We start from the raw sequence: 17001 nt of genomic DNA, 5'->3' as shown, positions 1-17001 counted from the left end.
TTAAGGATGACACCACTGCAGGCAGATGATCCCGGATATGCGCCATGACCACCGCTCTCTTTAAGGAGTCCCCCAGACCTCTGACCCGGGCAGCCATAAGGATGGCACCACTGCAGGCGGGTGATCCCGGATATGCTCCATGACCGCCGCTCTCTTTAAGGAGTCCCCCAGACCTCTGACCCGGGCAGCCTTAAGGATGGCATCACTGCAGACAGGTGATCCCGGATATGCTCCATGACCGCCGCTCTCTTTAAGGATTCCCCCAGACCTCTGACCCGGGCAGCCTTAAGGATGGCACCACTGCAGGCAGGTGATCCCGGATATGCTCCATGACCGCCGCTCTCTTTAAGGATTCCCCCAGACCTCTGACCCAGGCAGCCTTAAGGATGGCACCACTGCAGGCAGGTGATCCCGGATATGCTCCATGACCGCCGCTCTCTTTAAGGATTCCCCCAGACCTCTGACCCGGGCAGCCTTAAGGATGGCACCGCAGGCAGGTGATCCCGGATATACTCCATGACCGCTGCTCTCTTTAAGGATTCCCCCAGACCTCTGACCCGAGCAGCCTTAAGGATGGCACCACTGCAGGCAGGTGATCCCGGATATACTCCATGACCGCCGCTCTCTTTAAGGAGTCCCCCAGACCTCTGACATTCCATGTAAGGAATTTTACTTTATCAGCCATTATATATAGCTATAAGGGATTGAAAAATACAGGTGACTTGTAAGGTATCTCGCCTTTCTCTTCCCTTTTATAACCCTCTTTACAGTATTTCCACTTAGTCGGCTTGACCACTAGTATTTGCAGAAGCAAACAACAAGTTATAGAAACAAAAACCCCACAAACACATTTAAACAAGTAAATATTAATCCATCCGTTCAATCTGGATGAAGAAAGCCACCAGTCCGTCCTGTAGCCGTATACAAGGCAAGCGAATGAAGAAAGGCACCAGTCCATCCTGTAGCCGTATACAAGGCAAGCGAATGAAGAAAGCCACCAGTCTATCCTGTAGCCGTATACAAGGCAAGAGAATGAAGAAAGGCACCAGTCCATCCTGTAGCCGTATACAAGGCAAGCGAATGAAGAAAGGCACCAGTCCATCCTGTAGCCGTATACAAGGCAAGCGAATGAAGAAAGCCACCAGTCTATCCTGTAGCCGTATACAAGGCAAGCGAATGAAGAAAGCCACCAGTCCGTCCTGTAGCCGTATACAAGGCAAGCGAATGAAGAAAGGCACCAGTCCATTCTGTAGCCGTATACAAGGCAAGCGAATGAAGAAAGCCACCAGTCCATCCTGTAGCCGTATACAAGACAAGCGAATGAAGAAAGGCACCAGTCCATCCTGTAGCCGTATACAAGGCAAGCGAATGAAGAAAGGCACCAGTCCATCCTGTAGCCGTATACAAGGCAAGCGAATGAAGAAAGCCACCAGTCCATCCTGTAGCCGTATACAAGGCAAGCGAATGAAGAAAGGCACCAGTCCATCCTGCAGCCATATACAAGGCAAGCGAATGAAGAAAGGCACCAGTCCATCCTGTAGCCTTATACAAGGCAAGCGAATGAAGAAAGCCACCAGTCCATCCTGTAGCCGTATACAAGGCAAGCGAATGAAGAAAGGCACCAGTCCATCCTGTAGCCGTATACAAGGCAAGCGAATGAAGAAAGCCACCAGTCCATCCTGTAGCCGTATACAAGGCAAGAGAATGAAGAAAGTCACCAGTCCATCCTGTAGCCGTATACAAGGCAAGCGAATGAAGAAAGTCACCAGTCCATCCTGTAGCCGTATACAAGGCAAGCGAATGAAGAAAGGCACCAGTCCATCCTGTAGCCGTATACAAGGCAAGCGAATGAAGAAAGGCACCAGTCCATCCTGTAGCCGTATACAAGGCAAGCGAATGAAGAAAGGCACCAGTCCATCCTGTAGCCGTATACAAGGCAAGCGAATGAAGAAAGGCACCAGTCCATCCTGTAGCCGTATACAAGGCAAGCGAATGAAGAAAGGCACCAGTCCATCCTGTAGACGTATACAAGGCAAGCGAATGAAGAAAGCCACCAGTCCATCCTGTAGCCGTATACAAGGCAAGCGAATGAAGAAAGGCACCAGTCCATCCTGTAGACGTATACAAGGCAAGCGAATGAAGAAAGGCACCAGTCCATCCTGTAGCCGTATACAAGGCAAGCGAATGAAGAAAGCCACCAGTCCATCCTGTAGCCGTATACAAGGCAAGCGAATGAAGAAAGTCACCAGTCCATCCTGTAGCCGTATACAAGGCAAGCGAATGAAGAAAGGCACCAGTCCATCCTGTAGCCGTATACAAGGCAAGCGAATGAAGAAAGGCACCAGTCCATCCTGTAGCCGTATACAAGGCAAGCGAATGAAGAAAGGCACCAGTCCATCCTGTAGCCGTATACAAGGCAAGCGAATGAAGAAAGCCACCAGTCCATCCTGTAGCCGTATACAAGGCAAGCGAATGAAGAAAGCCACCAGTCCATCCTGTAGCCGTATACAAGGCAAGCGAATGAAGAAAGCCACCAGTCCATCCTGTAGCCGTATACAAGGCAAGCGAATGAAGAAAGTCATCAGTCCATCCTGTAGCCGTATACAAGGCAAGCGAATGAAGAAAGGCACCAGTCCATCCTGTAGCCGTATAAAAGGCAAGCGAATGAAGAAAGCCACCAGTCCATCCTGTAGCCGTATACAAGGCAAGCGAATGAAGAAAGGCACCAGTCCATCCTGTAGCCGTATACAAGGCAAGCGAATGAAGAAAGGCACCAGTCTATCCTGTAGTCGTATACAAGGCAAGCAAATGAAGAAAGGCACCAGTCCATCCTGTAGCCGTATACAAGGCAAGCGAATGAAGAAAGCCACCAGTCCATCCTGTAGCCGTATACAAGGCAAGCGAATGAAGAAAGCCACCAGTCCATCCTGTAGCCGTATACAAGGCAAGAGAATGAAGAAAGGCACCAGTCCATCCTGTAGCCGTATACAAGGCAAGCGAATGAAGAAAGCCACCAGTCCATCCTGTAGCCGTATACAAGGCAAGCGAATGAAGAAAGTCACCAGTCCATCCTGTAGCCGTATACAAGGCAAGCGAATTAAGAAAGTCACCAGTCCATCCTGTAGCCGTATTCAAGGCAAGCGAATGAAGGAAGTCACCAGTCCATCCTGTAGCCGTATACAAGGCAAGCGAATGAAGAAAGTCACCAGTCCATCCTGTAGCCGTATACAAGGCAAGCGAATGAAGAAAGGCACCAGTCCATCCTGTAGCCGTATACAAGGCAAGCGAATGAAGAAAGCCACCAGTCCATCCTGTAGCCGTATACAAGACAAGCGAATGAAGAAAGTCACCAGTCCATCCTGTAGCCGTATACAAGGCAAGCGAATGAAGAAAGCCACCAGTCCATCCTGTAGCCGTATAAAAGGCAAGCGAATGAAGAAAGTCACCAGTCCATCCTGTAGCCGTATACAAGGCAAGCAAATGAAGAAAGTCACCAGTCCATCCTGTAGCCGTATACAAGGCAAGCGAATGAAGAAAGGCACCAGTCCATCCTGTAGCCGTATACAAGGCAAGCGAATGAAGAAAGCCACCAGTCCATCCTGTAGCCGTATACAAGGCAAGCGAATGAAGAGAGGCACCAGTCCATCCTGCAGCCGTATACAAGGCAAGCGAATGAAGAAAGCCACCAGTCCATCCTGTAGCCGTATACAAGGCAAGCGAATGAAGAAAGGCACCAGTCCATCCTGTAGCCGTATACAAGGCAAGCGAATGAAGAAAGGCACCAGTCCATCCTGTAGCCGTATACAAGGCAAGCGAATGAAGAAAGGCACCAGTCCATCCTGTAGCCGTATTCAAGGCAAGCGAACAATCAACCTAAAACGAAAAGGGTTAAACACTTCCTGGGGGCCTGCAATATTCAGATATAGCTCAGGATAGTTGTGTCCACTGGGTGATGGGCTAGGCAGTAAAGGATATGACCCCAACAGTCAATCGGGAAACTCTGATCGTATATATCTTTAATTATCCAGGTTCAAAGTTACTGATTTTGATGGTTCCTCGGCTCATTCAGATCAATCCAGCGGAGTGCGTCTTTCAGATGTTCAAAAAAGAAAGTCTCTCCCAGAGCCGCCGCTCTAAGTTTCGCAGGGTAAATCATGGAGTATGAGGTTTGCAGACTACGCAGAGTTCAGTTTACATCAAGAAACTGCGCCCTACGTTTTGAAACTTCAATGGAGTAATCCGGAAAAAAGAAATTCTTTGGCCGTTAATAGAGATGTCCCCTTTATCACGGGCGGCCTTAAGGGTGGCATCTCTGTCTTTGTAGTGCAGCAGCTTTATTAATACTGGACGTGGAGGGGACCCTGGTGACAGTGGCCGGGTTGGCACCCTGTGCGCCCTTTCCACAGCAAAGAAGGCAGACAGGCAATCAGCCCCAAACAACGTAACCATGTCTCAAAGTACTCATTCAGATTATTGCTCACAATTTTTTCAGGGACACCCATCACTCTTATATTATTTTGCAGGAGTCTGTTCTCCAAATCATCTGTTTTAGGTAATAGGGTCATGATCGGCTGTCCATGTCTGTGGCTGTCCTGTGATATCTGAGACTGTTTATCCTCCAGATCACTGGTTCTGCCCTCTGCTGCTGTAGTGCGGTCGTTAACCTTTTGTAGCCCTTGCCTCATAAAACAAAGTTCCTCTTTAATCTCTCCCATCTGACTGTTAAGTGAGGCTAAAGCAGCTTCATACTGTGTTACAGCCACAAACACATCCTTTATCGTGGGCTCATTAATGTTCTGATCTGTATTATGGTGGGAAGCAGTGATTTCTGGCTGAGGCTGCGGGCACGGGAACTTGCAGAGACCTTATCAGCAGTGTTATTGAATTCCTCTGAGAGCACAGAGAAAGGATTAGACACCTCAATGATTTGTGTCTGTGCCTCATTGTCAGTGCAGGTTCCTGTGTCTGAAGCTCTAACACATCCAGCCAGCCTCAGTGCTGTGCCTGCAGCCACTGACGTCCCTGTTCTGTTACCTGCTGCAGAGGAGCCTGCGCCATCTTGGGTGCCTCCATTCCCTCCTGCTCCCCGTCGTCTCGCTGCTGCTCCTCTGGCCATGATCGCTCCTCCTATGCACACCGGTAAGTGCTATGACATGTATAAAAGGGGTAATACCGCTTTTTATTACGTTAGGGGACCAATGGATCCTCCGGCAGGCTAGTTATCCCAGGGGCTCTCCTAGCACACTTCCACTCACATGTCCGGCCACGCCCCATGGATGTAATTTTTACACATGGACTAATTAAACGCATGTTTTTACTTGGAGCTGGATACCGCATCTTCTTTGGCTATTCATCACGCTTTGATCAGAACCTTCTCCCGAGCTCCAATCATGAACCACACAGGTGAGCTGGATTTACTTTATCTCTTATCAGTAATCATGTCCACAGTATGTCTACCAGCATGATAGGAAACCTTAGAAGACGGCAATAGCACTGAAGACACATTAACCACTTAAGGACCGAGCCACTTTGTATGTTAATGACCCGGCCTCATTTTACAATTCTGACCGGCGTCACTTTATGTGGTAATAACTCTGGAGCTTCCGCACATCCCAATGATTCTGAGAATGTTTTTCGTGACACATTGCACTTCATGTTAGTGGTAAATTTTGGTCGTTATTATTTGCATTTATTTATGAAAATATCAAAAATTTGCCCAAAAAAAAAATTGAGAATTTTGCAATTTTCCAACATTTAATTTTTATGCCCTTAAACCAGATATTTATTATCTATTTTTGGTGGTAAAACTAACATTTACTACATGTCTACTTTACATCAGAGTCATTTTTAAAACAAATATAGTTTTTGTTACGAAATTAGAGGGTTAGAAATTTATCAGAAGTTTCTCATTTTTACAAGAATATTTACAAAACCTATTTTTTAGGGACCACATCATGTTTGACTTTGAGGGACCTATGTGACAGAAAATACCCAAAAGTGACACGATTTGAGAAACTGCACCAATCAAAATTGCTCAAAACCACATTCAATAACTTTATTAACCCTTTAGGTGCTTTACAGGGATGAAAGCAATGTGGAAGAGAAAAATGAAAATTAATTTTTTTCCCACAAAAATTGTTTCTTTAGCCCCAAATTTTGCATTTTTACAAGAATGAAAGGAGAAAATGCATCATACAATTTGATGTGCACTTTCTCCTGAGTACGCCGATACCCCATATGTGGGGGAAAACCTACGGTTTGGGTGCATGGCAGGGCTCAGAAGGGAAGGCGCGCCATTTGACTTTTGGAGTGCAAAATCGTCTAAATAGATAGCGGACGCCATGTCACATTTGCAGAGCCCCTGATGTGCCTAAACAGTGGAAACCCCCCACAACTGACCCCATTTTGGAAACTACAACGCTCAAGGAATTTATCTAAAGGTATGGTGAACATTTTAAAACCACAGGTGTTTCACAAAATTTTAAGAAATTGGACTGTGAAAATTAAAAATTATGTTTTTTCTCCAAAAATGTTGTTTTAGCCACAAATTTTTCATTTTCACAAAGAAATCATCCAGGGGTGCAGTGATCATATTGACTCTATATGTGTTTCACAAAATGTTATACCATTGAACGGTGAAGAACAAAAATGACATATTTACCACTAAAATGTTTTAGCCCCAGATTTTACATTTTCACAAGGGAAAATGGGCAAACATGACCACATAATTTGTTACACAATTTCTGCTGAACGGGGCAATACCCCATATGTGGCTGTACTGTACTGCTTAGCCACATGGCGAGACTCGGGAGGGAAGGAGCAATATTTGACTCTTTGAGAACAAATTTTCATAGAATAATTTGCAGACTCCATATACAGAGCCCCTAAGTGGCAGAAGAGCAGTATCCCCCCTCAAGTGACCCTATTTTGGAAATTATACCCCTTTAAGAATTTATCTACAATTGTAGTGATGAATTTGACTCCATGACTGTTTTCCAGAAACGAGCAGCAATGGATGTTGCTGAGTGAAAATGCAAATATGCCATTGTAGTGACTGGTACATTGTAGTGACTGGTACATTGTAGTGCCCAGTACTTTGTAGCGCCCAGTACTTTGTAGTTCCCATTACATTATGCCCGGCTCGTGTTTCTGGAGTCACGCACCCTGTAAATTATGTTGGCTCTTCTATCTACATTCATGACAAACATGTGGACGCTAACTGCGGTCTAGACACACTGTGGGGCCCAGGAGTAGGGGAGTATTTGGATTTGGGAGCGAAGATTTTGCTGGATTTCTTTTAGTGGGAGCCACATCACTTTTCCAGAGCCTTTGTTCTACCAGTAATGTGGACGCCCCCTACATTACTGTTTACAGATGATGAACCTGAGTAGGGACTTGTTTTTTGTGGGTTGAGTAGAAGCTTTTATTGGTGGCATTTTGGATCACATTTATCCTGTGCTCTACGCTGAGCACTTACATCAGGGTTTCAATCTATATCTACAAAATACGTGTTTCAGATGACACCCCCGAGGGATACATTCATATAATGAGGCAGCAGAGTTGCTCTGGACTCTGTGTTGGCTCTGATCAGCGTTGTCCTATTTTTCAAAAGTGCACAAAGCTGTGGCGGATCGTGCTTTTATGCACGCTTAAAAAGACGGACACCGACGGATCACAGGTCAGACGGCGTTCACAATGTCTCCATCTGCCTCATTATAGGGAATCTGTCTCGGAAGTTCTGTCTGAATAACAAGCTGAATCATTTACATGGCAGCATGAGACTTGTGTAAGAACAATATGGAAGTAAAGGATGGAAGTAATATTAAAGCCAGTAATTATTATACACTGGACATTATTACACACCTGTGGAAACATCTACAGGAATCTCCTCCTTCCCGTCACTCACACACGGCTGATCCCTCCTCGTCATCGCTTCTTCTTCTGTCTCGTCCTTCACTTTATTCTTAGTCGGATCTTCCTCCTGATATATCAGATGTAACAATCAGCGCAATACAAGAAACCACCAAAATCTGTGACATCTATGACCTCGATCAGAAATGTCCCCCCCATATACAGATCCGGTACAGGGCTCAGCACCGTCTACCTGATGACTCTCCGGGATGTTGTGATTCTCCTCTGGACAGTCCTGGGGATACAGAGGACGGGGACATCTCTCTGGTGGATTTCTTTCCATGAGTCCATCTGTAGGAAACACAAAGTGACGTAATACAGTGACATGTAAAAGTTTGTGCACCCCTGGTCAAAATTCCTGTTATTGTGCACAGTGAAGCAAGCTGAAGATGAAATGATCTCTAAAAGGCCTAAAGTTAAAGATGAGATTTCCTTTGTATTTTAGGCAAATAAATAATGCAAAAGTTTAGACACCCTGCATGGTTAGTACCTAGTAGCACCCCCTTTTGCAAGTATCACAGCTTGTAAACCCTTTTTTGGCCAAATTCTTATTTGAGGGATTTTCATCCTTTCTTCCTTTGAGAATTTTTCCAGTTCTGTGAGATTCCTGGGTCGTCTTGCATCTCCTCTGCTATTTTGCAGTCTATCCACAGATTTTCAAGATGTTCAGATCAGGGGACTGTGAGGGCCATTGTAAAACCTTCAGCTTGCGCCTTTTCAGGTCTTCTATTGTGGATTTTGACGTGTATTTAGCATCATTATCCATTTGCCATCCTCTTTTCACCTTCAGCTTTTTTACAGATGGTGTTATGTTTGCATCAAGAATTTGTTGAAATTTCATTGAATCCATTCTTCCCTCTACCTGTGAAATGTTCCCAGTGCCACTGACTGCAACAGAACCCCAAAGCAGGATTGATCCACCCCCATGCTTAATAATTGGCGAGATGTTCTTTTCCTAAAATTCTGTGCCCTTTTTTCTCCACACATACCTTTGAACATTTTCTATTTTACCCTCATCAGTCCACAGAACTTGCTTCCATAATGCATCAGGCTTGTTTAGATGTTCTTTTGTACTTCTGACACTGAATTTTATGATGAGAATGCAGGAGAGGTTTTCTTCTGATGACTCTTCCATGAAGGCCATATTTGTGCAGGTGTCTCTGCACAGTAGAACAATGTACCTCAACTCCGGAGTCTGCTAAATCTTTCTGAAGGTCTTTTGCAGTCAGCTGGGTGTTCTGATTTGCCTCTCTAGCAATCGTACGAGCAGCTCTCACTGAAATTTTGCTTGGTCTTCCAGACCTTATATTGACCTCCACTGTGCCTGGTAACTGCCATTTCTAAATTACATTTCTGAGGAAAGGGCAACTTGAAAACGCTTTGCTATCTTCTTATAGCCTTCTCCTGCTTTGTGGCCTCCACCATTTTCTGAGTACTTGGCAGCTGCTTAGAAGAACCCATGGCTGCTGTTTTTGGCACAATGTTAGAGGAGGCTGAGTTTTTATAAAGCTAAGAAATTTGCATCACCTGGTCTTTACTATCGACGATAGTGAACGAGCCATAACCCTAACAGGCTAATTAAGGTCTGAGACCTTGGTTGAAGTCATCTGAGCACACAAATCTCCAAGGGCACCCAAACTTTTACATCAGCCCATTTTCCTTTTAGTAGTTTTTAAACTGTAAAAAATGACAATATTTCTTATTTTTTCCTAAAATACAAAGGAAATGTGTCATCTTTAACTTTAGGCCATTTAGATCATTTCATCTTCAACTTGCTTAACTGTTCACAATAAGTCATTTTGACCAGGGGTGACCGAACTTTTACATGACACTGCAGATTGTGTCATGTGATGATGAGATGATGGGAGTAGTAGTAGATGACCACAGAACAGACATGATAGTCTCCCTCCTCACCCTGCTGATCGGCCCATATTGCGGTCACCTTTTGTGCTCCATGTATAACCTCAACCTTAATATCAATCAGATCTTCACCCTAAAAAGAAAAATGTAAGATGAGCTCAGGTCCCATCACTTCATGGTCAGATGTTGTGGGGACTTCAGTGTCATCTACCTGATGATCCTCCGGGATGCTGTGATTCTCCTCTGGACAGTCCTGGGGATACAGAGGACGGGGACATCTCTCTGGTGGATTTCTCCTCCTGGATCCATCTGTGGAGACACAGAGACTGAATACATGACCTGCCGTGTATCAGTCTATATATGAGACTCGTCTCTCAGAACCGGTAATTCTATGTTTATGTATCAGGGAATAAATTACATTGTTGTGGTCCTCACCACCGGTACCAAGGACCCAGCACATTGTGGGCCTCAAGTATAAAGTGAGGCCAAAGCCTAATGCTCTGCACTCGGAGAATGAGGACCCTGAGGAGAGGGACAGAGAAGATCAGGGCTGTGGAGTTGGAGCCCATTTTGCTGGAGTCGATATAAAATGGACAGAGTGACTCCTAAAATATATAATAAATTGGATTTAGTAATTCAATGCAGTTTGTGGGAAATATTTTTTCATAAGAATTTGGGAAAGTTATGAAATGTCCTACAAATGTCTGTCCTATTCCTGATCTAAGGGTCTAGACTTTTAGCTGAGATTAATCTGTGCTACAGTAAATTTATCACTTAAACATGAGCCATGTATGAGGGAGTCGGAGTCGGTGTCATGGAAAGTGAGGAGTCGGAGGTTTGGCTTACCGACTCCACAGCCCTGGAGAAGACCCTCGTCAGTCAGATGAAGGAGCCGTACTAAGAAACACAACTTCTCCAAGATTCATCTCCACCAGGGATGGAACCACAGAGGAGCTGGAGAAAGCTCCACATTTCCATCCATCGGGTCCTTTCCTAATTCGCCATTATGGAGATTGGGGGACGGATGGTGACCATTTACCAGTGATTGTATTTTGAGAGATCATGATGTCACTATGTGGATGTGGTCTCCCTCCTGGACAAGATCCTCTGGGATCACTCAGAGGAGAGAACCTGACATCCTCCTATTAAAAGATGAGTTACTGCGTTTTTATTCTTTTTTAAATAGAGATAAATCTCAACATCCGCCTCGGTATAAACACTAAAATAGGCAGCAAGTGCAGCGTTTGTCTCTAAAGGAGGAAAAAAAGGCACATGTACGACTAACGTACGAAGTCACAGAACCCGGAAGGACGGTGTTGTGGGGAGCACCCAGTACGCAGCGGTTAGTGCCTATCAATGTGTAGAAAGGACAACTAGAGAGCAGGCACCGGGGTCATGGGCGCTTACTGATGCACACGGGGAGCCAAGGAGAGATTGTCTGGTCCGATTCCACAGAAAAGCTCCATAATACATATTCTTCTGAACAAACATCCCTTTAAGGGAGACTTACACTTATTATTACCACCCTTGTGCTGCCTGATGTTCCTGCAGGGCCAACACCTGCGTCATCATCCCACTTATATCGTTCTGATCAGACCCCATGAAGAGGAAGAGCAGACCACCTGACATTTTGCTATCGTTGAGTCCTTGAGGCGAGAACACCCCATCCCGCGCATTCTGATGTCATGTGATAACGCTCTTTAACCCCTTGCTGATATCTGGTGTTCATGCATGGAGCATGCCAGGTGCACGTATGTGGAGCGAGCTCCAATTGCTGCCATTTAACCACTTCACTGCTGCTGACAGCCTGACAGTGCCATTTAAAGGGAACCTGTTATGTAAAACAATGCTATTAACCTGCAGACATCAGGCTAATCTACAGGTTAACAAAGGTTTGCCATGACTACCAGCAGCCTACAGAAGACCCCCGTCTCTGCCTCCTTGGTTTTCCTATGAAGCCCGGTATGAATAGGATCTTAGGTTGAAATCGACATTATTTTTGCTTTGTCTCCCAAAATGAGAAGAAAAATATTGTTTTTTATAAACAAACATATTTGGCATTTTCACTTCAGGATTTATCCCACACGGTAAACGCCATAAGGCAAAAAACATCAAAACCTCAAAAACACCTCCCCAAAACTGCAATGAAAGAACAACGATCAAAAAGTCACAGATACCCCTAAAATGGTACCAATAAAAAGGTCAGCGGCCATTCAAGAAGAGAAGCCCTCACACAACTCCGATAACGGAAGATAAAGTGATGGGTGTCAGGAACAGTTCTGAATATTTAACCCATAAAATATATTCTAAAAAAAAAAATGGAAGTTTGGAATCTCCGTAACTGTAATGACCTGGAAATTCACAGCGAGGTCACAAAACCCAAAACATAAATGTGAAATAGCGTTTTGTTGTTTTTAATTAACCTCATCTGGAATTGTTCCTGTTTTTCGGCACATTATATGGTAAAATGCACAATTTGTCATGTAAAAAACAGAAGAGCTCAAACATCTGTGGATGGAAAAATATAAATATTATGGCCTATAGAAGAAGGGGAGGGGAAAAAATGGAAATTTGCCCCATCGGGACGGGGTTGAAACGTTGATATTGACTCCTAGGATTGCTGCCTCCTGTAGGTGGCGCTAGAGACCCCGTTCTCTGCATATCTTATTTCCCATGGGGCATTGCATGGCCTATAACTCTCTGTACTCAGAATCGCCGCTCTCCTCCAGGAGACACATTACCCCCTATAGAGAGGAGTGCGCGGTGGTCCGACCTTCTCCTCCAGTGCGGAAAGTTCTGAGCTTCTCCGCCTGCAGAGCGAGTGGTGAATAGACGCGGGGGCCGGAGAACTGCTGGAGCCCCCATGTCCGGCTCTGGGGGGTGATCGGCTCCACCACGCTCCATCTTTATCTCAGGACTCGTGTTTCGGGGTCTGAGGGACGGTCCGGTGCTGATATTTATCCAGGACTTTGTGCTCAGTACGGAGAAAGTGATTTGTCACAAAGAAGAAGAATGAACGGAGGAGACCAAGGAAGGTCACACAAGTGTCAGCCAAGAGGGAGGAGCCGGACGCCCGACCACGACTGATGACGACATTGAGCCTGCACCGATTCTGAGGGACGGACGAGCGACAGCGGATTAGGGGGAAAATCATCAGTAAATTAACCCCGACTCTGCTGAGTAACAATCCACGACAGACTCAGGAACCGAAAGATCTCACAGGAGAGAAAGGACAGAAGCGCTGGGACATCTGCAGACAAAATGTGACCGATGCTCTAAGGAAGGTGAAAGATTCTGAAAGAAGCCGCCGAGGACGAAGACTCAAGACTGATGAAGACGACAGCAGAGAAACCGCGACTCACAGATCAGAAGAGAAGAATCAGGGAATGAAAGCTGTGAGAAAATGTAGAGAAAACCAGAGCAAGTCTGGAGAAAAATCATCTATTATAGGACGAGGCCGAGAGACGTCATCACATCCACCGGAGCCAACAAGAGTCTCCTCTCACCTGGTGATGTCAGAGGCCGGAGCTCCTCCATCATCACCTCCTGGTACCGATCCTGGTGTCCTTCTAGATACTCCCACTCCTCCATGGAGAGATAGACAGCGACGTCCTGACACCTTATAGGAACCTGACAACAACGACACCGCCATCACCCAGAATCCTCCAGTGCTGCCCTGTATAATGTCCCAGCAGTCAGCTCTCCGGTCACCACCCAGAATCCTCCAGTGCTGTCCTGTATAATGTCCCAGCAGCCACCTCTCCGCTCATCACCCAGAATCCTCCAGTGCTGTCCTGTATAATGTCCCAGCAGTCACCTCTCCGCTCATCACCCAGAATCCTCCAGTGCTGTCCTGTATAATGTCCCAGCAGTCACCTCTCTGGTCATCACCCAGAATCCTCCAGTGCCGTCCTGTATAATGTCCCAGCAGTCACCTCTCCGGTCATCACCCAGAATCCTCCAGTGCTGTCCTGTATAATGTCCCAGCATTCACCTCTCCGCTCATCACCCAGAATCCTCCAGTGCTGTCCTGTATAATGTCCCAGCAGTCACCTCTCCGCTCATCACCCAGAATCCTCCAGTGCTGTCCTTTATAATGTCCCAGCAGTCACCTCTCCGCTCATCACCCAGAATCCTCCAGTGCCGTCCTGTATAATGTCCCAGCAGTCACCTCTCCGCTCATCACCCAGAATCCTCCAGTGCTGTCCTGTATAATGTCAAAGCAGTCACCTCTCCGGTCATCACCCAGAATCCTCCAGTGCTGTCCTGTATAATGTCAAAGCAGTCACCTCTCCGGTCATCACCCAGAATCCTCCAGTGCTGTCCTGTATAATGTCAAAGCAGTCACCTCTCCGCTCATCACCCAGAATCCTCCAGTGCTGTCCTGTATAATGTCAAAGCAGTCACCTCTCCGCTCATCACCCAGAATCCTCCAGTGCTGTCCTGTATAATGTCAAAGCAGTCACCTCTCCGCTCATCACCCAGAATCCTCCAGTGCTGTCCTGTATAATGTCAAAGCAGTCACCTCTCCGGTCATCACCCAGAATCCTCCAGTGCTGTCCTGTATAATGTCAAAGCAGTCACCTCTCCGCTCATCACCCAGAATCCTCCAGTGCCGTCCTGTATAATGTCCCAGCATTCACCTCTCCGCTCATCACCCAGAAACCTCCAGTGCTGTCCTGTATAATGTCTCAGCAGACACCTCTCCGGTCATCACCCAGAATCCTCCAGTGCTGTCCTGTATAATGTCCCAGCAGTCACCTCTCCGCTCATCACCCAGAATCCTCCAGTGCCGTCCTGTATAATGTCCCAGCAGTCACCTCTCCGCTCATCACCCAGAATCCTCCAGTGCTGTCCTGTATAATGTCCCAGCAGTCACCTCTCCGCTCATCACCCAGAATCCTCCAGTGCTGCCCTGTATAATGTCCCAGCATTCACCTCTCCGCTCATCACCCAGAAACCTCCAGTGCTGTCCTGTATAATGTCTCAGCAGACACCTCTCCAGTCATTACCCAGAATCCTCCAGTGCTGTCCTGTATAATGTCCCAGCAGTGACCTCTCCGGTCATCACCCAGAATCCTCCAGTGCTGTCCTGTATAATGTCCCAACAGTCACCTCTCCAGTCATCACCCAGAATCCTCCAGTGCTGCCCTGTATAATGTCCCAGCAGTCACCTCTCCGCTCATCACCCAGAATCCTCCAGTGCTGTACTGTATAATGTCCCAGCAGTCACCTCTCCGCTCATCACCCAGAATCCTCCAGTGCTGTCCTGTATAATGTCCCAGCAGTCACCTCTCCGCTCATCACCCAGAATCCTCCAGTGCTGTCCTGTATAATGTCAAAGCAGTCACCTCTCCGGTCATCACCCAGAATCCTCCAGTGCTGTCCTGTATAATGTCAAAGCAGTCACCTCTCCGGTCATCACCCAGAATCCTCCAGTGCTGTCCTGTATAATGTCCCAGCAGTCACCTCTCCGCTCATCACCCAGAATCCTCCAGTGCTGTCCTGTATAATGTCCCAGCAGTCACCACTCCGCTCATCACCCAGAATCCTCCAGTGCGGTCCTGTATAATGTCCCAGCAGTCACCTCTCCGGTCATCACCCAGAATCCTCCAGTGCTGTCCTGTATAATGTCCCAGCAGTCACCTCTCCAGTCATCACCCAGAATCCTCCAGTGCCATCCTGTATAATGTCCCAGCAGTCACCTCTCCACTCATCACCCAGAATCCCCCAGTGCCGTCCTGTATAATGTCCCAGCAGTCACCTCTCTGCTCATCACCCAGAATCCTCCAGTGCTGTCCTGTATAATGTCCCAGCAGTCACCTCTCTGCTCATCACCCAGCATCCTCCAGTGCTGTCCAGTATAATGTCCCAGCAGTCACCTCTCTGCTCATCACCCAGAATCCTCCAGTGCTGTCCTGTATAATGTCCCAGCAGTCACCTCTCCGATCATCACCCAGAATCCTCCAGTGCTGCCCTGTATAATGTCCCAGCATTCACCTCTCCGCTCATCACCCAGAAACCTCCAGTGCTGTCCTGTATAATGTCTCAGCAGACACCTCTCCGGTCATCACCCAGAATCCTCCAGTGCTGTCCTGTATAATGTCCCAGCAGTCACCTCTCCGCTCATCACCCAGAATCCTCCAGTGCCATCCTGTATAATGTCCCAGCAGTCACCTCTCCGCTCATCACCCAGAATCCTCCAGTGCTGCCCTGTATAATGTCCCAGCATTCACCTCTCCGCTCATCACCCAGAAACCTCCAGTGCTGTCCTGTATAATGTCCCAGCAGTCACCTCTCCAGTCATTACCCAGAATCCTCCAGTGCTGTCCTGTATAATGTCCCAGCAGTGACCTCTCCGGTCATCACCCAGAATCCTCCAGTGCTGTCCTGTATAATGTCCCAGCAGCCACCTCTCCGCTCATCACCCAGAATCCTCCAGTGCTGTCCTGTATAATGTCCCAGCAGTCACCTCTCGGCTCATCACCCAGAATCCTCCAGTGCTGTCCTGTATAATGTCCCAGCAGTCACCTCTCCGCTCATCACCCAGAATCCTCCAGTGCTGTCCTGTATAATGTCCCAGCAGTCACCTCTCCGCTCATCACCCAGAATCCTCCAGTGCGATCCTGTATAATGTCCCAGCAGTCACCTCTCCGGTCATCACCCAGAATCCTCCAGTGCTGTCCTGTATAATGTCCCAGCAGTCACCTCTCCAGTCATCACCCAGAATCCTCCAGTGCCATCCTGTATAATGTCCCAGCAGTCACCTCTCCACTCATCACCCAGAATCCCCCAGTGCCGTCCTGTATAATGTCCCAGCAGTCACCTCTCTGCTCATCACCCAGAATCCTCCAGTGCTGTCCTGTATAATGTCCCAGCAGTCACCTCTCTGCTCATCACCCAGCATCCTCCAGTGCTGTCCAGTATAATGTCCCAGCAGTCACCTCTCTGCTCATCACCCAGAATCCTCCAGTGCTGTCCTGTATAATGTCCCAGCAGTCACCTCTCCGATCATCACCCAGAATCCTCCAGTGCTGTCCTGTATAATCTCCCAGCAGTCACCTCTCCGCTCATAACCCAGAATCCTCCAGTGCTGTCCTGTATAATGTCCCAGCAGTCACCTCTCCAGTCATCACCCAGAATCCTCCAGTGCTGTCCTGTATAATGTCCCAGCAGTCACCTCTCCAGTCATCACCCAGAATCCTCCAGTGCTGCCCTGTATAATGTCTC

At 47.2% G+C, this 17001-nt stretch overlaps 1 protein-coding gene across 1 annotated transcript in view; it reads right to left on the bottom strand.

Moving 5' to 3' along the window:
- LOC141201531 (uncharacterized) overlaps window positions 1–9886 on the bottom strand; it is a 52564-nt gene extending 42678 nt beyond the window's left edge. Inside the window, exons 1-3 of the mRNA XM_073663533.1 lie at window positions 9826–9886; window positions 8105–8202; window positions 7864–7981 (exon numbers count right to left, since the gene is read on the bottom strand). Of these exons, the coding sequence (XP_073519634.1) occupies window positions 7864–7981; window positions 8105–8194 (208 nt within the window). The 5' untranslated portion in view covers window positions 8195–8202; window positions 9826–9886. The remainder of the gene's footprint in view (window positions 1–7863; window positions 7982–8104; window positions 8203–9825) is intronic.
- Between the last annotated feature and the right edge of the window lie 7115 nt (window positions 9887–17001).

Source organism: Phyllobates terribilis, unplaced genomic scaffold (assembly GCF_046119375.1).
Source record: "Phyllobates terribilis strain yellow unplaced genomic scaffold, ASM4611937v1 Scaffold_117__1_contigs__length_5270597, whole genome shotgun sequence".
NCBI classification, from domain to species: domain Eukaryota; kingdom Metazoa; phylum Chordata; class Amphibia; order Anura; family Dendrobatidae; genus Phyllobates; species Phyllobates terribilis.
This window is presented reverse-complemented; position numbering and strand designations above follow the sequence as displayed.